Genomic DNA, 27,191 nt, shown 5'->3' with positions numbered 1-27,191 from the left:
AAATGCTAATGACAGCCTTGGTTGGCAATCCCTTGGGTTGTTCTAGCAGTTCACAGGCAGCATCACATACCTCCTTCTGTTTGTAGTAATAGGCAAGACTCTTGTCCTCTTAGTGTCTTTATGAAAATTTTCTCCCTAAAGAAAAGGCAGTTGTATCAATCATCTTTCTTATTTTTCCCATCAAACTTGATCTTTTCCTCTCTCTGACTCAGGGATTAAAATCTTGTTTCTTTGTACATCCAAGGTTATCTGGCTGGAGAAAATTCTGACACTGATTTTACTGCTGTCAATTTATGTATCAGCCTTGTAAGTATTCTGACTTTAGAAAGGTACTTTGATATTAATTTACACATCTTTACTTTGTGTAATAACAACTGATAGTAGACTTAATTCAGATCATAATTTTTCATACCAGAGTGGCTATTTCTCCCAGTCTGTACTGGACACTGTGGTGTTGAGCCAAGATACCTTCCTCAGGGCTGGGACAGCCCAGCTGCTGGCAATATCTACTTTTGAGGATACAAACCTCTGCCCCTCCCTGGATATTGTTGTCACAGACAAGGGATTGCCTTACCCAAGGTTACGGCCTTTCCATTGGGGTGGCTGTAGCCAGGGGCTGGCTAATACAGGGATAAAAAGGTCAGATACCCTGGCTTGAACTTGGCAGAATTGTAAAGGGGTAGCCCAGCTCCAGAGCTTCCAGGAGTGGCAGAAGCTTCAGCTGCATGTGAATAGCAGTTTAACTTCTTCCCAGTCTTGCCCTTTTTATAGTTACATTTTCCGTGAGTACTCCCCATTAAAGCTTTGTAAGCACAGAAATTTAAATTGAAAGGAATATCAAGAATTGACTGATCCCAGGGGATACTAGGAGAGATCAGTGTGGAAGGACTTTGATCAGAGGAGGGAGAGTGAGTTATTTGACCTCTAAAATCATAAGCACAACTGTGTGTGTGCATTCATATGCATTTATTTAGAGGTGAGAACCGGTATTTTCATTAGATTCTCATGTAAATATTTATGATCCAAGAAACACCAAACCTTGGGTAAAACTGAAATTAAATCAAGGAAACCACTGTTTTAGTCTTACTTTATGGTGATTTCCTATTTGACTTTGGCCACATATTTAACATCTTTGCATATAAATTGGAGCGATAATTCTGGATTTTTCAATGAGAAGAATGATGGAAATATCTTCGTCTTCTTGGTTGAAAACTAAAAAGCTCTGGTTAAATATGACACAGGCTACATGAAGATGCAGCTTCTAAATTCATATTCAGCAGCTTCCACAAAAGTGACATGGCCTAAGAAGTGCATTATAGTGTTAGTGAATTATAAATCCATGTATGTTAGCAAATATATGCCTCCTTGGATGAAAGTGGTGCATTTGTGTAAGTAGCTTATCAATACTCTTAATTCCTTATGAGAATATAGAAAATATATGAAAAACCTTATTCTGTTTCTCTCATTTCAGATTTATGAGTATTTTAGTAGATAGGTTAAATGATATCTATTTTATTTATCCAATTATAGTGAATATAGTAAAAATCTGAAGCCTTAACTCAAAAAGATTTTTTTCGGTGTTAAAATCCATAAAAGAATACTCATCCATGTTTTATACTCCATGCCTAAAAGTACTAGCATGGAGGAAAATTCTCAGAGTGTATTCTTTCCAGATGAACTACAGTTAGACAACTAAATCTGTAATACAATATAACATGGTCATATTAACCTAGTGATGCAGAAAAGACCATCTGTACCACATTGGATACGACTAAACTATAGAGCAAAGTAAATGCCTTGTGTGGTTATTAATTTCAGAAAGCCAGTGAATTGTTTTTAAAGAAGGCGGGGAAGGTAAACGATGAATGAATAAAAGTAGGCATTGACCTTCAGTGCGTTGTAATAAGCTTGCACAATTGATTTGTAAATTGCTTTAAAACTCAATTTCATGTCATTAAAACTAATCAAATGGCTTTGATGCAGTTCACCGATTTTTAACTTGGCAATTTACTTGAGCATATAAAAGTCATTAGCAGAAATATGTAAGAATGCTTGCAAAACAGTTATCATGATGCATTGTTACTTAGCGTTATTTATGTAGATTGGTTGCTCTCATCTTTGTTTTATTAATCCAGAGTTTAATGTCAAATTATTTGGGGTTTGGCTGTATATTGTCATGTCTTTTGCCAGAGGAATAAATTCTATTTTAATTATATGTGTTTAACACTTTTAATGGCTAGACCATAAATGAAAGGTTACAATAATTAGTCTGCTTAATTCTAAATTTTTCGTAACAGATATTGTATAACTGAGTCATATCAGGTATATGAGGTCTGACAATTAAGTTCATGGACTTGTGCTAGGAAAAAGTGCTACACATTTAATTGCTGAAAATCACTATGATCACCTTTGACGTATTCCCCTAGGAAAGTTATGCACCGTAACTAGTTACGCCAGGGCCTACTCCACCCTTCAAAGCAATTTTGGAACTCTTTCTGGAATGCCCATCAAAGTTGTCATATTACCCTTGATGTCCTGAATGTCATCAGAATGTCTTCCTGTCAGTACTTCTTTTATCTTCAGGTAAACAAAAAAGTTATTGGGGCCAGAGCAGATGAGTAGGGAAGGTGTTCCAACACAGTTGTTTGTTTGCCAGCTAAAAACTCCCTCACAGACAATGTTGTGTGAGCTGGTGCATTGTCATGATGCAAGAGCCATGAGTTGTTGGCCAAGATTTTCCTGTTTAATCTATGTTTATAGGTCTGCTATGCTTCTTACAGTCAGCCAATGATTTTAATACACAATTTGGTGAATTTTTGCAATGTTTCTGTCAGTTTTGCCCATTACTGGCTGTCCTGACCTCTCTTCATCAGTGACACTTTCTCTCCCCTCATAAAACTGTTTAATCCATTTGTACACTGCCATTTTCCTTATGGTATTATCCCCATAAACTTAAACTAATAGGTTCCTGATTTTACTTCCACTTTTGCCAAGTTTAACAAGAAATTTATGAATGATTGCTGCAATTCAAGCTGTAGCATTCTAGTGACAGCACGCAAATACGTGCAACAACAATAATGAGCACTGCTCAGCAAGACACCACCAGACTTCAACACGAACACAACTCTGAGACACTGATATACCAAAGTTATGCAACCTTACCAAGTGGTTTATACAGTGCTGGCAACATGAGCACATGATGGCAAGTTCATGAACTTAATTGTTAGACCTCATGTGCGTGGGCCATGTTAGAGAGTCCATCTTTTTCATGAGCCATTGAGTTCTGCTTAGTCCATTATTTTTGGTATATATGGAGCAATACAATTCCAAGAGGTTAAGATTCTCTAATTATCATGACCAGAGCAGTTAAATATTCTAGCTTATCAAAAGTCAAAATTGAGTACATTATCATTTCAGGTTAGAATCTATTTGTGAAAATTCAGCTACCACGATCAGGCCTCTGCTAGGGCTGGGGCTCAATAGTGAACAAAATAGGGGCCTCACCCTATGAGGCCTACAGTCCAGTGGTAGAGAGAAATGTTAATGAGAAAATCAACAAGTGTATAATTATTACCGGGGTGAAAGCTATGAAGAGGGTGCTTAACTGACTTGGTAAAAAGAAAAAGCTTCCCAAAAGAAATAACTTTGCAGCTAAATCCTAAAGGATGAGGTCAGTAAACAGAGTAAAAAGGATCAAACAAAAGAAAGTCCTGAATCTGAATTCTTCCTGCAGAGGAAATCAAAGTCCTTATGGCCTGGATTCTAGAAAGCAAGGAGGAGCAATGACACTGCAGAATAGAGATAGTTTTGTCTTCTTCTCAGTGAGGAAATTTGGAGGAGTGAGGAAGGTGGGCACAATGACAATAAAGCAATAGTCTTCATAAACAACATGAATTTCAACAGATAAAAATTATTTTCTAAGGATGAACAATTATGGTACAAATGTAAAAAAAAATCACTAGCATCCTATTGCCTGAAGTTTAATAAATTAAAACTTAACTTATTAAGTTTTTTTATTCATAAGGAATGCATGCTTGATGATGTTTGATGTAACAAACCATAGAGATATAAAGAAGAATACCATACATTATACGTCCTACTTCCAAATGTATTCTGAACTCACCAATATTAAAAGTTTGGACTGTGTTCTGCCACAGGTTTCTCCACTGCCATACAACTTGTATGTATGAACTAATAAATAAAATTTTGTTGTTTTTAATGAAAATGAACTTTGCTTCTTAACATTACATTTACACAACCTTCCATCAAAGAATATACATATTCTAGTTTTTAAAAGAATATCCTAAGATTCCAAAGTATAAAAATGCCATAATTTATTCAGCCACTCTCTTAATGGAATTTCATATTGTTTATAGCTTTTATGTCTTTGTACTATCCTGTCTGTGCAGACAAATCAAAAGTGTACATATTTTCATTTTAATAGATATTTTAAGATGACTTTCCAAAGAGTTTGTAATCCCACCAGAAAAGCACCAGAATGCCTGCCAATATTCTTTGCCAACACTAGATGTTTTGCTTTTTTTCATTTACTGCTAAATGAAAAAAATAATATCCTCTTGTTTTAGTTTGTGTTTTTGCTACTAATGAGTTTATTTAGCTAACATTTTAATGTTTACATTCATTGGCTAGTATTTCCGTTTTTAATATCTGCCCTTTAATGATTATATTTAGTTGCATTCTGTGCAGCATGCACTATGAGATATGTATACCATTTAATGCCACATTCTCAGACTTTGGAACAACACAAAATTTTTTTTTAAAAAGACAAAGACAGTTTTAACTTCAAAATCCATCTCTCTTTAAAACCAAAAGCATTTAAGAATTCCAGATGAAATGAGTAACTGTTTATACACAGCTGACCCCACTTTTTCTCACCTCACATCACTTTCTTCCCTCATACACTTCTTTTTAATTTTCAGTAGGGCATGGGCTTTTTTTTATTATTATTATTCAGGTTATTATGAGGGTACAAACAACCAGGTCACAATTTTTAAATTTTTTACGTAGAGTCCCTCTTATAGTTGTATCTCATACCCCAAAAGTGTGTCATACACCCCTACCTTGTGCTCTTTAAGTGGAAGCACACCAGTCTCCCCTCCTCTCCACCTAATCTGGTTCCCTTTCCCCACGACCTAAATAGAATTAAGTTTTTCTCCTATGTGGGCATGTGTTACATCATCTACTGGCTTCATAATAAAATTGAGTATATTGGATACTTGCTTTTCCATTCTTATGATACTTTACTAAGAAGAATGTGTTTCATTTCCATCCAGGTTAATACAAAAAATATAAAGTCATCATCTTTTTCACAGCCAAATAGTATTCCATAGTATACATATACCACAGCTTTTTAATTCATTTCTGAGTTGATGGACATTTGGGTTATTTCCACATTTTGGTGACTGTAAATTGAACTGTGATAAACAATCCAGTACATATGTCTTTATGATAAAATTATTATTTTTTTCTTCTGGGCAGATGCCTATTAATGGGATTGAGAGCTCAAATGGGAGTTCTAATTTTAGTTCTTTGAGGATTCTCCATACTTCTTTCCCAAGTGGATGTATTAGTTTATAGTCACATCAACAGTGTAAAAGTGTCCCTCTCTCTCCACACCGAGGCCAGCATCTGCAAACCTGGGATTTTGTGATGTGGGCTATTCTCACTGGGGTTAAGTAATGTCTCAGGGTGGTTTTGATTTGCACTTCTCTTATGATTAGAGACCATGAGCATTTTTTTCATATGTTTGGTAGCCATTCATCTGTCTTCCTCCGAGAAGGTTCTGTTCATGACTCTTACTCAATGATAGATGGGATTGTTTGCTTTTTTTGTTGTTGATTAATTTTAGTTCTCTATAGATCTTAGTTATCAAGCTTTTGTCAGATTTGTAAGATACAAATGTCTTTTCCCATTGTGAAGGTTGTCTATTTGCTTTCATTGTTGTGTCCTTAGCTCTGCAAAAGCTTTTCAGTTTACTTAAGTCTCATTTGTTTATTTTTGCTGTTGTTGCAATTGCCACTGAAGTCTTCTTCACGGGATCTTTGCCCAGGCTGACATCCTCAAGGGGTTTTTGCACACTTTCTTCTAGGATTTTTATTGTTTCATGTCTTAGATTTAAATCTTTATCCATCTTGAGTCAATTTTTGTGAAAATTGAGGGTCCAATTTCAGTCTTTTACATGTGGTTATCCAGTTCTCCCAGCACCATTTATTGAATAGGGGTTCTTTTCCTCACTGTATACTTTTGTTTGGTTTATTAAAGATCAGAGGGGTGTAAGAGACTAGTTTCATCTCTTGGCTTCCTATTTGGTTGTGTATTTCTATGTCTCTACTTTTGTGCCAGTACAATGCTGTTCTGATCACTGTGGATTTGTAATATAACCTAAAATGATAACCTTTAATAAAACAAACCTTGCTTTGTTTTATTACTAAAAATGGCTTTGGATATATGGGTTTTTACTGCTTCTGTATGAAACTAAGTCCTATTTTTTCCACTTTCCACTATAAAGTATGGATGTTGGTATTTTAATGAAGAATGCACCACATCTGTAGATTGCTTTGGGTAATATAGATATTTTAACAATGTCGATTCCTCCCAGCCAAGAGCTTAGTATGTTCTTTCATTTGTTGATGTTTTCTACTATACTTAGGATTTCATAATTCTCTTTGTAGAGGTCCTTCACCTCTTTTGTTAGGTATACTATTTTCTTTGAAGCTACTGTGAAGGGAATTGTATCCTTTATTAGCTCCTCAATATGACTGTTACTGGTGTATAAAAAGGCTACTGATTTGTGGACATTTATTTTATACCCTGAGAAATTACTATATTCCTTGATCACTTCCAGGAGTCTTGTGGTGGACTCTTGGGGTTCTCTAAGTGTGAGATTATACCACAGGCAAAGAGCAAGAGTTTGATCTTCTCTGCCCCCATTTGGATGCCCTTTATAGCCATCTCTTACCTGATTGCATTAGCTAGAACTTCCAGCACTATGTTGAAAAGTAGTGGTGATGGAGGATATCCTTGTCTGATTTCTGTTCTAAGTGGATAAACTTTCACCTTTACTTCATTCAGTATGACATTAGCTGTGGATTTGTCATAGACAGCTTCAATCATTTTAAGAAATGTGCTATCAATACCTATATTCTTAAGTGTTCTTGTTAGAAAAGGAAGCTGAATTTTATCAAATTATTTTTCTACGTCTTTTGAGAGAAGCATATGGTTTTGTTTTTGCTTCTATTGATATGATGGATTTACCTATGTGAAATCAGCCTTGCATCCCTGTGATGAAGCCTACTTGATCGTAATGTTTAATGTTTTTAATATGTAGCTGTAATATTGGCTAAGATTTGATTATTTTTGCATCAATATTCATTAGTGAAATTTGTCTGTAGTTCTCCTTTATACTTGGGTCCTTTCTTTGTGTCAGGGTGATGTTTGTTTCATAGAACATGTTAGAGAAGGTTCCTTCCTTCTCAGTGTTTCAGAATTGGTTCTGCAGTATAGATACAAGCTCACATTTGAAGGTTTTATAGAATTCTGGTGTGAAGCCATCTGGTTCCGGGCTTTTTGTTGTTGTTGTTGTTGTTGTTGTTGTTGGAAGATTTTTTTATTGTTTCTGTGATCTCAGTGCTTGAAATTGATCTATTAAAGATATCTATTTCTTTCTGGTTAAGTCTAAGGAGATGGTGTGATTCCAGGAGTTGGTCCATTTCCTTCAAATGTTTGAATTTCTGGGCATAGAGTATCTTTTGTAAGAGTCAGAGATAATCTTTTATATCTCAGTTGTATCCAAGATATTTCTCCTTATTCATTTTTGATTAAGGTTATTAGAGGTTTTACTTTTCTGTTTCTAATTAATCTGGCCAAAGGTTTATTGATCTTATTTATCTTTTCATAGAACCAAGTTTTTGTTTCATTAATTTTTTGAATGATTCTTTTGTTATCAGTTTATTTCTGATGTAGTTTTTGTTATTTCTCTTCTTCTGCTGAATTTGGGATTGGATTGCTCTTCCTTTTCCATTTCTTTTAGATGATTCATTAGATTGTTGATGTGCTTTTTTTCTGTTTTGGATGTAGTCATCTAATGTGATAAATATACCTCCCAGGACTGCTTTTATAGTATCCCACAGGTTTTGGTAACTTGTAGTTTCATGTTGTTATGTTTGAGGAATTTAATACTTTCCTCTTTTAGCTCTTCCTTAAACCCACTGTCATTTAACATAAGGTTGTTTAATTTCCATGCCTTTGTGTAGGGATGAAAATTTTTGTTAAAGTTGAGTTCCACCTTTATTGCCTTTTGATCTGAGAAGATACATCGTCTAATTTCAATTCTTTTAATTTTGCTGAGGTTTGATTTCTGACATAGGATATGATCTATTTTGGATTGTTTTCCATGGGCTGACAAGTAGAATGTATATTCCTTAGGTTTGGGATGGTTGTTCTGTGTATATTTATTATGTCCATCCGTTCTAGGGTTGCATTTAAATCCCTTGTTTATTTGTTTAGTTTCTATTTTGAGGATCTATTCATTTGTTTCAGAGGGGTGTTGAAGTCCGCAGCTATTAAGGTGTTATAGGGTTTCATGTTGCTTAAACCAATCAATGTCTGTTTTATAAATTTGGGAGCATTTAAGTTAGGTGCATAAATAATTTATAACTGAAATGTTCTGTTGACAAGTATGAAGTGGGTGCATAAATATTTAGAATTGAAACTGTTTCCTTGATCAGTATGAAGTGTCCATCTTTGTCTTTTTTTTTACTTTAGTTACTTTAAATCCATTGTATCTGAAAATAAGATTGTGATCCTTCCTTTCTTCTGGATTCCATTTATCTGAAATATTGTTTTCCAATTCTTTAGCCTTAGTCTTGTTTTATCTCACCTCATGTTAGGTGGAGACAGCATATGGAGACAGCATATGGATGGATTGTGTGTTTTTTATCTAATTAGCCATCCTTTGCTTCTTCAGTGGAGAATTCAAGCCATTAACATTTATTGAGAAAACTGATAAGTGTGGTGGAGCTCTCATCATCTTATTTTGTTAAGATCTGTTGCTTATTTTTATCTTTGAGCCATTGTGGAACCTAGGTTTTGTCCTTTAGTTTGTGTGCGTTTACTTTGCTAGTGGTCCATTGCGATGGTCAGTGTGGAAAATAGGTCCTAGTATTTCCTGTAAAGCTGGTCTTGTTGTGGCAAATTTTATCACTGTTTACATAACAGTAAAAGATTTGATTTCTCCATCAATTTGGGAGGTTATTTTAGCAGGTACAGTATACTGACCTGAAAATTACTTTGTTTAAGAAGGTTGAAGGCAGCTGCCCCCTATCTTTTGTCTTGGAAAGTTTCAGTAGAGGATTCCATTGTCACCTGATGGATCTGCCATTATAGATCAATTGGTGCTTACTCCAATTGGCTGCTTGCAGAATTTTCTCTTTCATCTTGACTTTGGACAGATTCATTACAATTCATTATATCTTGGAGATGATCTATTTGTGCTGAGAAAACCTGGGGTTCATTATCCCTCTAAAAGGAGTGTTATAGAATTTTTACTTGGGAAGTTTTCATTTATTATATCCTCCATTCCTTTGGGATATTCTTCTTCCCTGTCAGGAATACCTATAATTCATACTTTGAATGTTTCATTAAGTCCCATAATCTTCTTCTTTTCCACCTTTTTAACTGCCTGATTTAGCTCAAGAGCTTTATACTCTAGTTCTGTGATTCTTTCTCCTCCATGCTCTAATTAATACTTTCTACATCTTCAAGTTCCCTGATTGACTTCTTTAGTTCCTTAAGCTCCGCTATATATCCTTTCTACATTCTTCATATCTTTCATCCATTTTTTTGGTTGTGTTTTTCACTTTCTCATCAATTCCCTTTTTTGTTTTGCCATCCATATTTTAAATTCCCTTTCTATTATTTCCACTAATTCTTTATAGATAGAATCCTCTGCAGTAGCTATCTCAAGATTCCTTATGTGGTTGCTCTATTCTGTTTTTTTTGTGTGTGTTTCCAGAATTTTTCTGCTGGTTCCTCCTCATGTGTGTTTTCTTCTTGTTCACTTTCTTCCTCTACTTTTTCCTTCTCATTACCTAGTTCACTTTAAATTACCTTGTCTCAGAGCTTAGGTGTTGAAGTGGCCTTTTGATATAAGGCTAAAAGGAAAATAAGGATGAAGAGCAACAAAGGAGAAAGAAAAGAAGAAGAAAAATAAGGGAAAGGGGAGTGTAAGTAAATAATTGAAGAAAATGAGAAAAAATAATAGTGAGAGAGGGAGAAACTGGAGAAATGGTGGTGTTTAGAGGGGTGTTTTACCCACACCAGGAGTTCTAGGACTTTGGGGAGCCAGATTGGGCAGGTCCCTATATGTCGAGAGCTTCTTACAAACCTGGGAAAAAGCAAGATTCCACTTCTGTGGGGATCTTTCACAGTGGGGAAACACTAATACCTTCTTTCCAAAGGCTAAAGCTAGAAGGACACCCAAGATCGTGAGCTCATAGCCTCCTGAGTCAGGACCAGTCCTGTGACCCCCTCAGCCAGACCAATGCTTTGACTCCCCCCAGCCCTCAGAGAAGAGGAAAAAAATGAAAAAATAATAAAAATAGATTAAAAAATAAAAATATAATTGTATGAGATAATGAAGAGAACAATAAGGGATAGCCTAGCTGTTTTGAGAAATTTATGTGGGAAAGCTGCAAAAAGTAGAAAAATCTCTACCAAAAGAGGGTAAAAAGAGAGAAATAAAAAGGAAAGAAAGAAGGAGAGGCTGAAAAAAAATGTAACAAAAATGGAAGATCCCTTGCTATTGAAGAAAGTAAAAATGAAAAAATAAAAATACAACCAAACCAAGAAAAACACTAAATATAAAAACCAACAGAAACAAAAGAGGTGAAAAGGCAAAGAAAAAAACTAAGGGAAATTTTGAAAAAAGAAAGCAAGAAATGTAAAATAATGTGTGCGTATGTGTGTATTGCAATATATTGCCTGGACACCAGGTGGTGCTATAGTTAAGAGATGGAGAACACATGCTGGATTTTCTGTATATGATTGGGGTTGGGAACAACTCTCCAGTTGCAAAGAGGACTGAATCTTGTCTTCCTGATTTCTTTGCCCTCCATCCAGGCCTGTTCACTTTGTCAGCATTCAGTCCCAAGGGAACTGGGGTCCCAAAGCTCTCACCAGACTTCCCAGGAAGCCAGACAATATTTCCTGACAACAAAGCAGCTCTCCTGGGGGGGTGCAGTCCTCTCACTCACCACTCATCTCACTCCTCACATGGCCAGTTGAGTCTAGCAGGCCCTCCAGAGCTGCTGTGCACTAGGACCCTGCAGACTGATCCTCCCACACAAGCAATCTTCCCATAGTGGCATTCCCCTGACAACAGCCAAGTCAATGGGAGAACCATCCCACTGAGCATTCGATCCAGCTGCTTTGCACTGTTTGAATCTACTTGCTACTCCAGGGAGCAGCCAAGTCCAAAATCAAAATATTGCAGGACAATCTTTTCCCATCCCCAGATGTCTGTGGGAGATCTGGCTGACTGGCCAGCCTCTGCCCATGCCAAGCACCTGGCTTCCGCATTGGTGATCCTTAGTTCTTGACCTCCTGGTTGGCTCCTGAAGTCTCCTGCTGCTTCACTATGCCCCCAGAGTGATGTTTCTGTGCATATTCCCCCAAGCCAGAAATGGCTAAATACTACTTACCCCTGTCTCAACATATGTAGTCAACAAGGAAATGTCTCCAATCCACCATCTTGCTCTGCACTACCCCTCATACTGTTACTACATTAACTCTCCCTAGCCCTCCCACATGCAGGCACTGTATTCATTCTTGTGTCTGTCCCTTGCATATGATGCTCTGTCCCTTCTTTTCCTATCTAAAGTGTGTTCATCCTTTAAATTTCCTGGGAAGGTGGATGAATTTTGGATATGTGCATTTAGTTTATTAAAACTGAAAATTTTCTGTCATATAAATAATGCTTTTTTATTGTTGGAGTATATCTAATCATTAGAAACACACAAAAATTATTTTAATATTTTCTCACTACTTTTATAATATGTCATATGGGTCTCAGAGTTTTCCACAATACCTACCTCATTCCAACTTCAGATGACTTAATAAAGTATTGATTAATAATTCTTTTTGCTGGTGCTTAAATATGAGTAAATAATGTTTGTTTGTTTTTGTTATGGAATGTATCTTTTGTTTTATAATAATGGTCTTTCCTGTCTCCATTTGTAGGAAAACTTTTTGGGTTCAAATTCCCTGGTCTCAGAGTTCTAACTTACAGAAAGCAATCCTTACCACAAGAAGACCCTGATATGGTAGTAATTGATTCCTCTAAACACAGTGATGATTCAGTAGCCATGAAGCACTTTAAGTCTCCTACAAAAGAAAGCTGCAGCCCCTCTGAAGCAGATGATACAAAAGCATTGATACAGCCCAGCAAATGTTCTCCCTTGGTGAATATATCTGGACCTCTTGATCATTCCTCCCCCAAAAGGCAATGGGACCGACTCTACCCTGACATGCTACAATCAGGCTCCCAGCTTACCCATTCCAGATCAAAGGAAAGCCTTTGTAGTATACGGAGAGCATCTTCAGTTCATGACATAGAAGGATTCAATGTCCACCCCAAGAACATATTTAGAGACCGGCATGCCAGTGAAGGTATGTTTGAATTTTTTTTTAATTGGGAAACATAAATTGATGGGTAATAAAATGTTATTTCCATATTGTTTTTAATGTCAACATTAATCTTTATGCCTTAGGGAAAAAAATGTAATTAAAAGCTATTAAAAATGTGAGTCCCACATTCAGAGTTCTTACTAATTTCCTCTTTGAACTCCAGTGAGTAATTTGATTTCTTCTGGCATCTTTATCTGTGTTTGTGAAATACTATGATAATTATTATCTGCCTACCTCATGGAGTGTTAACTAATTAATGTTTATTTCAAAATGTATTTAGGTGATGAACACTATCATCTCAAACACAATAAATTTTGTTGCATTTAACAAGTGATCAAGCCACAGGAAGGAAAAAGTGTGCCAACACAGGACTATTGCACTGACCAACTCTTTCCAAAGGGATGTAGTGTATGCATTATGATGTACTGAGTGATCAGGAAGTTACAGCTGACAAGTGCAGAACAGGTAGAAGGAAGGGAAAAATCTAAGCAGGGGGGAACCCTGTAATTCCTGATTGTAACTAAAACTAACTTGAAAAGTGAAGTTAGGATTTATCTGTTTCTCTCTGGCCTCTTCATGTTCACATACTTATATGAACCAGTAGGGAAAGTAGGGATTCTTAAAAAGCAATGGCAGAAATAATTGATAATTAATACAATAATAGATAATATTATTTACTATGTTGAGGCAATATAAGTGCTTGACACATACTGACTATCATCTAATTTTCATAACAACTCTGTAAGTTAGGAACTATTTTCAAGCCCCATTTTATCTATGAGGAAACTGGGGTTTAGCAATGTTAAACAAGAAGCCCAAGGTTGCAGAGCTAGTTAGTGTCAGAGTCTGGCTTCAATCCCAGGACTGTCTCCAGAGTTTGCAATCAATTCCACACAATAATTTTCTCTCTGATTTCTGCCCTCCATGTTTTGCCACAGGAGGGATCTGTTGAGTCACTGAGCTTTCTTCAGGGGGTCTGAGAAGCAGAGGACCCTGCATGAATATCTTGGTCCATTTTCCTGACTCATGTAGATTTGTGTTCTTGAGAAGCCAGCTGTCATGCTTAGGCTAGATTTCTTTTTAAACATAAATCCTTAGTATAGGAACTAGGCAAATTTGTCAGCGGATCACAGTTATCTCTCAAGCTTCATTTCTGGCCCTATCAAGACTCCTTCCCCTTTTGTATACATATTCTATTCTACACTTGCACAGATTTAATTTGTCTCTTCCAGGAAATGTATCTTATGTTTACTTGGTTCATTGCTATGTTCTGTCTGGAATACTCTTCTCCACTTTATCCCTCCTCACACTACTACTCAGCTGGAGGGATCATTTCCCTCCCCAACCAGAAGAATTAACTGATTCCAGACCCGAGTGTGCAAAGCAATATTTGCATGTAGTATAGCACTTATAACACACTATATTTAATACATATTATATGTCTTTCATTCTTGTTAGATATGCATGCAAATGATTACGTTGCTGTGAGCTCTTTGCCTAGGAGCTCTTGTGGAGAAGAGCTCATATGGCTCCTAGAAGCCCCCCAGGGTCCTGCACAATTGTCTGCTTCACGGTGGATACCTGATAAATGGTGATGTGACATTGAAAAGACTGTGGTCATGAATTATATTCCAAAATCATGCAAAGTATTAGGATTGGATCATGTGAAGATTCTTTATTTATCTAAAGGGCACAATGAAGTAAAGAAGGCAGAACAGGTGAAAGAGTTGGCAGGAAAAACTTCAAAGAAAAATAAATCAATATCTCCGAAACAGATACAAGTGCTCCGAGCACATTCATTTTAATCTACAGGCCAAATAAGGTCAAAAGGCTCATAAAGTCATGGCCAGTTCCAAAACTACATATTTATCTAAGGCCCTATGCCAGTGGTTCTCAACCTTCCTAATGCCGTGACCCTTTAATACAGTTCCTCATGTTGTGGTGACTCCCAACCATAAAATTACTTTTGTTGCCAATGAAAATAATTGGAACATGAGGAACTGTATTAAAGGGTCGCAGCATTAGGAAGGTTGAAAACTGCTGCATACCACTAAGTAATGGCAGGATCAATATTTCCTGACAGGATAAAAACCTCTATAATTCCATCTTTGATCAGTGGTTCTTATGGATAGGCACCAACAATAAACCCAAAGTGGTAATTCAAACGAACAACATATGTTTTAGTCAGTCCTGTTAGTGTGGTCATTTTTAGCAACTGTTCAGAGATTGACTTCTCAGAGAAAACCCATGTTCCAAAGGCAACAGTAAAATAACATTCAGAAACAATAAATTTGAAAATCAAACTGATTTAATAATCAGTGCATCAGACAGACTTAGCCTGTGTTTTAACAGTGATGCTGAACAGTTCAGATCAGATTTCATGATTTAACTTCATTGCTTTCAATTTATGTGCCCTCCATTTTGTGTACAGTTACTGATACAATTATGGGAACAATGATTTAATGCTTTTGGAGTTCTCAGTACAGGTACTATGCATAACACTCTGTGCTAAAATTATCCTCAGTTTTTCTCCCCCACCCAAACTAAGCTATTTTCAGAACAAGTATGACTTTCTTGCAGATGCTATAGTCAATGTGTGACTATAAATTGATAAATTTAGAGGGTATTTTGTGCTTCAGATTTAGAGCAATTTTAGCTACAAAAATCACTGATGAGCCAGAAGAAACTACACTTCCTAAAACTACATAATTTGGTATATTTTTAAATGAAACCATTGATAAAGGAAAACTTTTAAAACAAATTTTAGTTTTATGAATTCATATAACTGGTTAACTGATTAAATCCCATAAGCACCATATTTTGAATTCAGATTGTTGCAACCTCAGACAGACTAACTTCTTACTGGTGCATAATATTTTACACCATAGTCCCATTTAATCCTCATTTTCATTAAGTATATTAGAACTGTATTTTTCAAACCATCTGTGATGGACCAGAATGTTTTTCTAATCTTTCCCTAATACATTTGTAAATGTAATAAAATGTAAGTGCAATAAAAATTCACTATTAGTAAAATAAGATTTTTAAAGAATGCACATACAATATGTAAACCCCAATTATTTTATTATTAGATTGAACAAACCTGTAATTACTCTATCAAACTGCTATGAAAGATTCTGCATACTTTTTAATTTCTGCACTTATATTGTCATGGAGGAATAACAAGCAAACCTCAGCTAATACCAGTACACACCACCTACTCACTTTAGACTGTCACAGGAGCATTAACTGTACAAGGTAGCTTTTTGTTAGTTTTTGAAATAGTAAATCTTTTATATAATTTCTAGGTTTGGTGAATACAGTTATAACTTATAATGGCTTGCACACAGTTGTTATTTTACATGAAATATATTTAAATAGAGATACATGTTTCATATATACAAGAAATTTTTGGACCCCACTTCTGATGAAAACCTTAATTCCATGTAATCAAGAACTCTTCCACTATCTTTATTTGCTTTTTGTGATTCTTTCAAAGAGGGGAGAGAGTTGTTGTCTAAGGCCACAATTTTATTTGTGAATCTCCGTCCAAGGCAATGTCTATTCTAACAAATCAGTATACCACATTATTGGAACTACTCCGTTTGTAAGCTTTAAAACAATTATGCTATATCTTAAGGTTTAAATGTGCACAGTGTTAGCATAGATGTCAATAAAATCTTGAACATATTTTTCAAATAATGGATGAAATGAATGATTTTGATAAGATTATGACCTTCATTTTAAGCTTGTATGATTCAAAGCTGATACTGCATATTTTGTTAGCAGGAAGTATACAATATTTAGATTGCTAATCTCAAATTGGAAAGCACTCTAAGATTTGAAAACAGCCAATTTGACTATAAATAAATGTCCTAAATATCCTAGGTATTACACTGATTACATCTGAGTATAGCATAAATTCAAAATGTTCACATTCTTTTTAAAAAGTCAAATCTTTCACTGACTTAATGCAATTACTTTTGCCTAAGAATGACTATTTGAGTTATATTTGCTATTTTCAAAATATATAGTGAATAACATTGGGAGGGGGGTAGTTAATAAAATTGTGATTACTAATGCAAGTTAATTTATCAAGGTAAACTGTTATCTTAGAAACATTTTCCTTATTAACATACTCAGATAAATTACACTTAAAATCACTTATCATGCAAAATGCTGTAGTCTTCCTTTGAGTATACGCTAAATGATGTTCAGGAGATGCTAAAATTGGCTTCTGACAAGGTTGAAAATTTTTGTCACAACTGCTGGCACCTGGGGATGTCTTTATCTAAACTGACATAATCATAAAAATCTGCACCTTGGAATCTATTAAAATGGAGATAAATGTTTCACATATTTAAACAAGAATGTTTGTTATGGCAGTTACCATTTTAGTTAAATGCATTTTACTTCGTTGAAGGGTATACGATGTTAATCTCAAGTAAAGCTAAATTTTCGAACATTATGTCCTGTTTTCTCTGATTGTTTTTACAGAGGTAAACCAATGTATACACAATATAATTTTAGTCTTCTTTTTATATTTCTCTCTTTTTTTTTATCCTTATACGCTCAAAACAGACAATGGTCGCAATGTCAAAGGTAATGTACAAACTGAAATTTCACCATCTGATGCTCAACACGCCCCTTTACTCGGCATGTCAACTTGCCTGCTGAATGCCCTGTTCAATGCCACATCTTCATGCTGCCCTTAGCTAGTCCAGGTGCCTGGTGGAGACATCATGGCTTGATTTTGCTGGAGACATTGTTCCTTTCACAGCTGTGTCACCAAAATAATTATAAACTTTTTCCTGCAAGAAGTATAAGCCTAGGTTGACAATGAACACTTCCTAAATGTTTAAGTCATTTTGAAAGAAACAAATATCAAGCTAAATATATTCCACTGTGAAAGAGGCACATAAGCCTATTTCAGGAAAACAAAAACTTTTGAGTACAAGATTAAATAAAATAAGCAAAGTGCTACACGACAGCATCACTTCACTTGTTCCTCTTTTGTTTCCTTAAAACTAGTTTCACGTTCCTGGATGGCAGGGGGTATGGTCTTCAGCTTAATGTGGTAGTAAACTGTCCATGCATGATAGTCATTTTCTATTTTCCTATATTATATTTCAGTCATTTTAATTGTGTTTTTCTGAAATCATGGGCATGACCGAGAGCTATCATAGAGTAATGCCTAACAGGGCAATACTCTAGATAAATTTGGATTGGGCTAAAAATTGGATACTCACTGTTTTCTACTGTATCCAGTAGATAGACAAGGATCATATAAGAATCCCATGTTATTCTCAGCAAATTGAAAGCTGTTTGGCTTGGTCTTTTCACATAGGCCGTGCATGCTGCTGTGGGTGTGCAAATGGTGCGGGTGATGCATTTGTGCATGTGTGTTGCATGACTACGTCTCCACCAGTAACCGTCAGTACTTAGAATTCACTGTTTGAGCCTCTTTGTGTGTCACTGGTACTCTGACCACTGTGTAGTTTTGTATATTGATTTCTCAGTTGCTACTGACAAATTTGGAGCTGACAATGGTTATTAATTAATGACTCTAGAAACTAAAGATGTTTTCTGGTCGCAGCCTCGGAATAATTTGAAAATAAAGGAAATTATGGCAATTCCCTTCTAACCTCACCCAACAACCCCAAAATCCCAATGTTTTTGGTAAACATTTCAGATAAGGTCTATGCAAGTAAACCCTTATAGTGAGCTGGGATTTTTTTTTTATCTACGTGATTATTCATTTTTATTCTTTTTCTTTTTCTTTTTCTTTTCTATTCCACCATGATTTCCAAAAGGAATAAATTAGTGGGTGGTGACTTGTGTTGACATAGTCAGAGTGTAACCTCAAGAAACAGGATACAGATGGCTCTTTCCAACTAGCTTTAGGATTTAACAACTAGTAAATTAGTAGACATTACTTTTCCAGTGACTTTTTTTCCAAAGGGAAATGAATCTAATCTTTTCTCAATAAATAGAAAATTTGACTTGCCTATCTTCCAAACTAGTAGTTCACATATTTGTCAAACTATTTCAATTTGAGTCTCATAAACTAATCCATTTAATCTCTAATAACTTTTTCTCAAGCCCCCCCCTTTTTTTTGAGACAGAGTCCCATTATGTCACCCTCATTAGAGTGCTGTGGCTTCACAGCTCACAGCAACCTCAAACTCTTGGGCTCAAGTGATTCTCTTGCCTCAGCCTCCCAGGTAGCTGGGAGTACAGGCACCTGTCACAATACCCAGCTATTTTTTAGAGACAGGGTCTTGCTCTTGCTTGGGCTGGTCTTGAACCCGTGAGCTGAGGTATTCCACCTGCCCCAGCCTCCCACAGTGCTAGGATTACAGGCGTGAGCCACCTTGCCCAGCCTTCAAGATATTCTGTATTTCTTATATGCATTTCAGATTACACATCAATTTTGCAATCACAATTCTAAGTATATAATATGTGGAATCATCAAAGTCAGAATTTGGAATTAAGAATCTCTAAATCATTGTAGAAAGTTTATAGATGTTAATATTTGTGAAATTGTATCCCCAGATTGGAGAAAAAAATACAAACAATATAATTTCATGTTAATATGCCCTCCAGAGTTTCAGTATTTTTCTGGTTTTGAACACTATTAAAGTTTAAGTATTGGCCTCTTTTAAGATTTTCACAGAGCAATTAATATGCTCAATAATACATGACAAGACATTAAGTGTACTTTCAAAATATTTTTGGCTTGGCTTCTAAACCAGATTAAATGACAGATTAAAAAATAAAATATTTCTATGCTGCTTTGTGTGCAAAATGCATAATTACAATTAATTATTTCAATACCTAATTCAACCAAAAAATTGTTTCCTTACCAAAATAAGATAACTAATTTAGGAATGCTTTTGGAAGAGCTTCAAGTTTATCTGATTTATTCTCTTCAGGTGTAGTGTTGGCTAAGTCCCTTGCACAGGTGCTACATGCATCTTTATCTCCAGAGGAGGCCATTCTTTAACTTTGGGGGGAAGTCTGTTTTAGTGCCTGTTACACAAAGAGCTATCCTAAGTCATTCTAGCTGAAATGTAATTTTCTTTCCCTTCATCTATCTTCAGTGGACAGAGATAGTAGCTGGCTATCGCTAATCTTAATGTAATATCACAGTAAAAAGACAGTAAATTGGTACTCAATCTTTTCTTCTAAAACTCAAGAATTTCCACTTAATCTTCTTTCTTAGAATCCATATTTCCCCTTTACTAAACTTAGTACTCTCTTAAAATAACACTTGAGAGTTCTTTTTATAAAGTGTAATCCATTATCAAAGAGTGGAAAAGTTATTTCAAATAAGTAGCCTATTCTATGTGTATAATTTTAGCAACTTCTCTAATATGTGAGAGGAGTATCTAATCCTACCTCAATCACTCATAAACTAATTTTCACCTCAAACTTAGTCTTTTCGGCCTATTCTGCTTTCCAAGTCATCAATAAAAATTTATGCCACTTTCTCCATTTAATAAACGAGTTATTAATACAATTTTGCCTCTCTATCACTTCTGCCTCCTTATTGCTTCCAGTAACCCCCCAGCCCTCTGACATTGGTATGTTCAGTTGCCAACTCATCTAAGAATCATGAGAGTTAGAAACAAAACCATAAGAAAAATGGTAATAAATTCATCTGATACAACTTGTTTCTCATAAGCTATGTTGGCCATTATCCACTATTTCATGGTCTTATAAAGATTTGAAAATTGATTTTCAATGGTGATAATTTTTTTTCTATAAATGATATATCACATACTGAAACAGACAATGTAGATATTTAATACAAATAGGATTACTTCTGATATATCTAAGTGTTAAACTGGTTGTGTTATGCTTACTGGCAGTGTTCTTTGACGAAATTTTATTACTAAGCACTGCATTTGCATTTTCTTTAATGTTAAAGTGCTTCAGCAATTGGCAATTATTAAACTTTCACCAAATAAACTCAATCCCCTAAGAAATACTGCACAAAGATACAATCATTGAAAAACAACCTCACACCCTTAGTTCTTTTGATTTCCTTCTTTTCTATTTCATTTGGCTCTCAAGAACAATGATTTTTTAAAAGATAGCATTATTTTTTTTAAAATTCTATCAGATGTCCTTAGCTGTATTTCCAGCACCATCTATAAAAGAACATATTCTCTTTTATTCATGATAAATTTAATTAGCCTCATAATTCATGATAAATTTAAATAGCCTTATCATATAAAATTTAAATATCTTTAATCTAAAATTCCTCCCCGTTGTTTCTTTAGTCTCTAGCCTGACATCTAAATGTAGGGTATTCATTTGTAGCTGGAAACTAGCCTACTTTCTATTTAATCAGACACTTGTAATACATTAAAGCTGTACTCAACTGTTGGTTTAGTCTACTTGGTCACCTGTTTTCCATCTTCTCCTTAAATACTGAAAACTTTAATCTGGTCATCCATCTTGCAATTACTTCTCTAAAGTCCTCCTCCTATATATACTTTTCAGTTTTACATTCCTTTCTATTGAATATATTTTTCCCTTTATTTCTGCCCATTTCTTTTCTTTAAATTCATTTACTTTGTTTTCCAGGTTATTCTTTCTTTCATTAGAATCCTTAATCCCATCTGTTCATGATCACTCTCAGTGAGGCCACCTTTCACCTTTAAATCCTCAACCAAGGCCTCTGAATATAGGCCTAGGCAGTAGGAAACCCTGTATTCTGACTTCTAGTCCTTGGTTCTTATTTCCTTTTGGTCTCATAGTCTGTCTGCTTAGGTTTACAGTGGTGAAATAAGGTATTGTTAATGCCTACATTACTTAAAAGGTTGGCCATTTAGAAGGGTTTATAAGAACCTAAACTTATAGTGGTCATCTTGCAGACTCAAAAAGCCTTCTGCATATATATCTGAACTAAATTGTAAATGTCTTATCTAAGGAGCATGCATAAATTATTTTCAGTAATATTTTAAGTTTTGCTGAATTCATTAATTGTGTAGATTTAAAAGAAAATCTAGATTAACTCATTAAGATTAAGAGCCTATAAAGAAAACAGAATAGAATAGCATCATAGAAGGTTTTTCCACCAGTAAATAAGAGTTGTTGATAGTGACTACAATAAAGTTTCAAATTCTGGGGAAGAATCTGAAATTTCGGATTCTCAACCACATCAAATGTAATATCACTTGTTTTAACAAATATTTTGTTAGACTCATTTTACTATCTTAAAATTAAATTCAGAGATCGTTTTACTATTCTAAAATAGCAACATGATTCTCTAACTGTTATATAAAGGAAAAATAAAAGGAAAGCAGTTTGTAATAAAATGATATTTATTTCAATATGTGTTCAAATATTACTACACTAAAAGACACAATGCAATAATTAGACATACGAAGACAATTTGGCGTTAAAAGTATTAAATACATTAGAACACATTTTATATAGGTACCAGATAAAATAACAGAGCAGGAGTATAAATGGACAACAAAATAAAAACCACTACTGGAGTCAATAATAAATGAGATTTATTTATGCATAAATTTTAAAAGTGAGAAATAGTCCAAATTAAATTATTAATAATATATCAAGAGAAACTTCAAAAATGAGAAAGTATAATTTTCTCACAGACTAGCTGGCTCTTGTGTCTAAACAATACCCTAGATGAAAAAAAATTTTGCAAAAAAACAGTTCAAAAGAATACCCTATGTGATAAAATGCAATGCTGATGAATTGTACAGAAGAAAGAAATCCCACAAGATGTCAGGTCATATAATCATCCTCTAATACTTAAAAGGAACCTTGAAAACCATATACCTTCTTAAGGAATGGGAGATAGATGATGAATTGCAAGAGGAAATGACAATCAAGACATTATAAAATTGGGGGAGATCTCTAGGGTGTTATTAGAATGAGATTGAAAACAAACAGGTAGCCTCAAGACAAGTAAATAATTTCAAGTGTTTCATTTTTAACACATAAATTTCTTTTCATTGCCTCACATATCATTTCACGTATATAGGAGGATAACATAAAATATTTTTGAAAGCATTTTATTAATGATTTTTAGTGTGATTCCTGTAATTTCCTGCAAATTTAATAACATTTGACCTCAACGCTGATAAAGAAGACTCAAATCTCTTAGTATACTTATTGCACATGACAACTACAGACACAGATTGTAACCTGAACTCTGAATTTGTATTAGCCATTCAAATGCTTCAAAGAGTGTAGCTCTAAGTAACATAAATTTCCAAAATGGTGAACAAATTTTGATAAAATTCTGAACAAAACAAAGGTATAATCTTCCCTCTACATGGTAGTTGTAGCTCTAGAAATTTCAATGTATATTAAAATCATATAAAACAGGTTCAAGATTCAGATCATTATAAACATTATTTTACCAATATGAATGCTATTGGACATACGGTACAATTTTTCCATGTGAGAAAACACAGCATTCTAATGCTCCCATTGTTGTGCCTGTAAGAAATGTCCACAGATGTCCCCTAGGGGGAAGCACTGCCAAAGTTGAGACTGTGCTTGTAAGTGGAGCCAATTCAGTGTAGTTAATTGGAACTGGTCACAAGGACAACTGAAATGTATTAACAGTGTCTTTCTATTAACAACACAGATGATTCAAGTTTTTACCCAAGATTTAAACAACGCTGTTGACAATTTTCTACAGATATCCAACATAGAGAAGGATGATATAGAAATGGAATTGAACGATGGACTTAAGGGTTAAAGTATAGTCAAACTATGTACCTGAGCTCCATCTATAATCTCTTGCCAGTATCCTGGCATGCAGCTAAATTACCTAAGAAGTGAAATATGACATTAGAGTTGGAAGAAAGGCACTATCTAAGAAGTTTAAAGTCCTCACCTAATTTAAAAATTTTAAATATTAAGATATAGGCCTGGAACATGACCATAGAATACTTCAAAAAGTGAAACACTACCTGCTATATGTTATTATAATAAATCACTGGTGTAGGGTAAAATCTTCCACAAAGACCTAGAAAATAGGGTTTCTATCAGAGACCTATATGAAGACTAGATAAATTTGGTGCCACTTTTGGCTCTTGTTGCCACACTTGGATGAATTAAAAAGAGAGTGAGGACTATATGCCAAATAAGAACTTCAAATTCTTATATAATAAAATAAAGATAAAATAAAAATAAAGTAAAATACCCAGAGAGCTTCATGATATTTTTCACCTAGAAAGACTTGGTTACGATACAACTAGGGGAATGAACACAACAGCAACTCAAGAAACATGGAATTTATTAAATACATGAAATTTTTCTTAAAATTACTTCAAACCTTTACAATAAACAAATGTAAACTTTCATAAACATATAGTGTATGACTTGTCCCTATAATACACACAAAATGATGGCTATTGTTTTCTTAGCATCATCTTTGACCTGAGTTGACTGAATGTTGTGGTCCAAAATACACAATCTATAAATCTAATTTTAAAATGCTTATACCTTGCCTAGTGCTTAAAATACATTTTGATCCCTAAAATGTGTTAATTTCACTCTGAACAGAGAAAAAACGTAAGGCAAAATGTGCTAACAGTTTCATCCATACAATTTGTACGTTTTAACCACTCTCTGATACACAAAGACTATGACTGTATATCAGGCTCTAGATTTTTGCATAATTCTTCTTGATAATAATTTTCAAGAGCTAAATAATATTATAAGTAATATCGCCCATTGCACACAAAACTCCTTGGAGCATTCCTGATTCTGCATAAGCAAAAGATGATAGAGATTTGCCTCAAAAGAAGGCGCATCTAGTCACTCTCCTCATCCTCAACAAGAGAACCAGAAATATCGCCACTTTGCCAAATAATCTTTGTAGGAAAGGAATGTGAGAAGTGACCAGATTCGACCAGCCTCAGATTTGTCCTGTTACCTAGCTGTGAGCACTTCTATTGTAAGTTATCTTTCCCAGAGCATTCTTCTTGTATGGTTTTATAGCAACTTTTCTTGGAGAGCAGTCAGTCTTTCATCTAAATAAAATAAGCAAAAGAAAGAAAAGTTTTTAAATCTAATACAGAATTCTAGAGTTTTTAATAGAGTGTATACACTTGGACACATGCACACACACACACACACACACAAATGGCCTTGTGCCCTTCTCAGCTTTATCTGTAATTCCTTCCTCTGAGCTTAATTCTTGTAGCTCTGTGGAGCATCTCACATAGGTAGCAGAAGCATGTGAAGAAGCTAGTTGGCTTATCACTTCTCAGTGACACAGCACAGTTAACACAAAATGGAACAGGGTAAAAAACTTATTCAAAAATTGCATGGCCAGAATGATTTTTCACCATAGGTAAGTTCCTGTTTGGATAATTCCCACATTATAAAATTAAATTCCTGAGAAACTTTGAAGGTAGAAGTGGACCAATAACAGGGAGTTTTTACTTTTATTCCAGTCTTTGATAAATGAAGCCAAGCTAAGGCTGCCATTCCCTCTCTGGGTACATACAGAGGACCCAGTGTTATCAATGGATACACACATGCCACTCCCTGTGGCAGGAGGTGACCATAAGCCCTGTGTTCAGTTATCAGCCAGCTGCATATAGGTACACCTGCCTCAGGGTCACATTGGTCATGGATCTTTAGCAGAGCATTCAAAAGCATTTCTTTCTTCATTTCTTCTTATAATTACTCTTACAAATACTTTCCAATTTTTTTAGGGCCTTTTAATCATATCAAGTCAAGCCTCCTGGGATCTACGTCAGATTCAAACCTCAACAAATACAGCACCATTAACAAGATTCCACAGCTCACTCTGAATTTTTCAGATGTCAAAACTGAGAAAAAGAACACATCTCCTCCTTCTTCAGATAAAACTATTATTGCACCCAAAGTTAAAGATCGAACACACAATGTGACAGAAAAAGTAACCCAGGTAGGACACAATTTTCCTATCAATTTCAACTGTTTTTGAGGTTGTTTTCTGCACCGTAAAACACACCCTTTTTCTTTAAGTGACTATCCAGTAGCGTAAGCACTTTTGTGCTCCTAATTATCTTGAGATATTAAGTGACTCTAATGTAGCAGATTAAGAAAGCTGTATTCTGTGAATTTATCTGTTCCAAGACTAAGCAAATTGGGCTTACTTGTTATTGCTGTCCCCCATTGCTGCAGAGGTTGTTAACCTGCTATTCATCATGTTTGGACATTTGCTGTTTTGTGCCAACTCCTGCATCAGTAAAGCATTTTTTAAATATAATGGATGTGTCTATTGAAGCTGTAGGGACTATTTGGGATGCATTCTTAACTGTGGTCTCTTTTTCTTCACTCGACTAAGAGAGTCAGGTCTCATTCAGTTGACTCAAAGAAACAAGCTGTCTGGGATGATGAAAAGTCAGAGAGAAACAATGCATTTTACAGGAACACTAGCTTATTGTTTTCAGATAAATACTGCAATTGAACAAGGGTAAAAAAATTACTGTAGAGCAGAGTTATGCTTCAAAGAATAGATAAAAATGATTTTTACTTCTTATATCAAAGTACCAAACTAAGCAGTACCTAGCTTTTGCTTACAAGGCGCTTACATTGTTGGGAATTCGTGACTCTCAAATTTGTCAAGTAAGCAGTTCTTTTTCAAACAATTTACTTAGTATATTTGCTTAGCAAATCTTTGCATAAACTGTTCACAACGTAAAGGCAAACTTGACCCCAATCTCTATCCTAAGCACTGGAGATTTTAAATTAATAAAGTTTTCCTGTAATTGTAATCACTATAAACACAATAGTTCTGTTTTTTTCTTTAATAACCTCTTACATGTAAGCTGCAATAGCAATGGAAATACCGTGAATAAGATGTAAATAAAACTGCATAGTCAATATTTATTTGAGATGAGAAATTAAATGCGCCATTCCTGAGAGCATTCCCCTCATGTAGTTTAATGTTTATTTAGTAATGGGGCTTTCTACTCTTTGCATTTTACTTTTCTTTACTTATATTTTGTAAAATGGTATAATATTGGTAAATATGGGTAGCAATCTATTCTTTTTTTTAGATTTTTTTATTATTATTAAATCATAGCTGTGTACATTAATGCAATCATGGTAGTAATCTATTCTTATGCATGTTGTATTAACATCATTTTGAGAGCTCTGAATTTTATTTGCAATTAATTTTACCTAAAAAAATTGGTTTTTAAGAGATACTAATCATTATGTGGATACACAGAAACTAAGAGACTTAAGAAGAAACAAAAGAGAAATTAGAAATATTAGCATCTGGGTGCTGGAAGCAGCATAAGTGAGCGAAGGTGACAGAGTAGCCCAGTGGGAGTAGTAGGGACTGTAGCAAATTGCAGAGTGCAGGCCCCTCCAAAGCAGACAGCCGCCACTCAGCTCCAGCCAACTGTAGTCAGGCAGAGATGCTTGAATGGTGAATAGTTCTAAAACTTCCATTTTGAGAAAAGAAGCTAAAAATCTAGAATTCAAAT

The 27,191-nt window shown here is 34.9% G+C and overlaps 1 protein-coding gene across 2 annotated transcripts in view; it reads left to right on the top strand.

Annotated features, from left to right (window-relative positions):
* Positions 1 to 27,191, top strand: part of KCNH7 (potassium voltage-gated channel subfamily H member 7) — a 542,346-nt gene that overhangs the window by 384,436 nt on the left and 130,719 nt on the right. The window contains exons 4-6 of one of the 2 annotated variants that reach the window (XM_053597374.1): positions 12,259 to 12,687; positions 17,287 to 17,307; positions 25,425 to 25,639. In XM_053597374.1, coding sequence (XP_053453349.1) covers positions 12,259 to 12,687; positions 17,287 to 17,307; positions 25,425 to 25,639 — 665 coding nt within the window. The remainder of the gene's footprint in view (positions 1 to 12,258; positions 12,688 to 17,286; positions 17,308 to 25,424; positions 25,640 to 27,191) is intronic. The other variant, XM_053597375.1, reaches the window with a different exon arrangement.

Source organism: Nycticebus coucang, chromosome 7 (genome assembly GCF_027406575.1).
Source record: "Nycticebus coucang isolate mNycCou1 chromosome 7, mNycCou1.pri, whole genome shotgun sequence".
In the NCBI taxonomy this organism is placed as follows: domain Eukaryota; kingdom Metazoa; phylum Chordata; class Mammalia; order Primates; family Lorisidae; genus Nycticebus; species Nycticebus coucang.
Note: the sequence above shows the minus strand (reverse complement) of the source record. Positions and strands in the feature narration are given on the sequence as shown.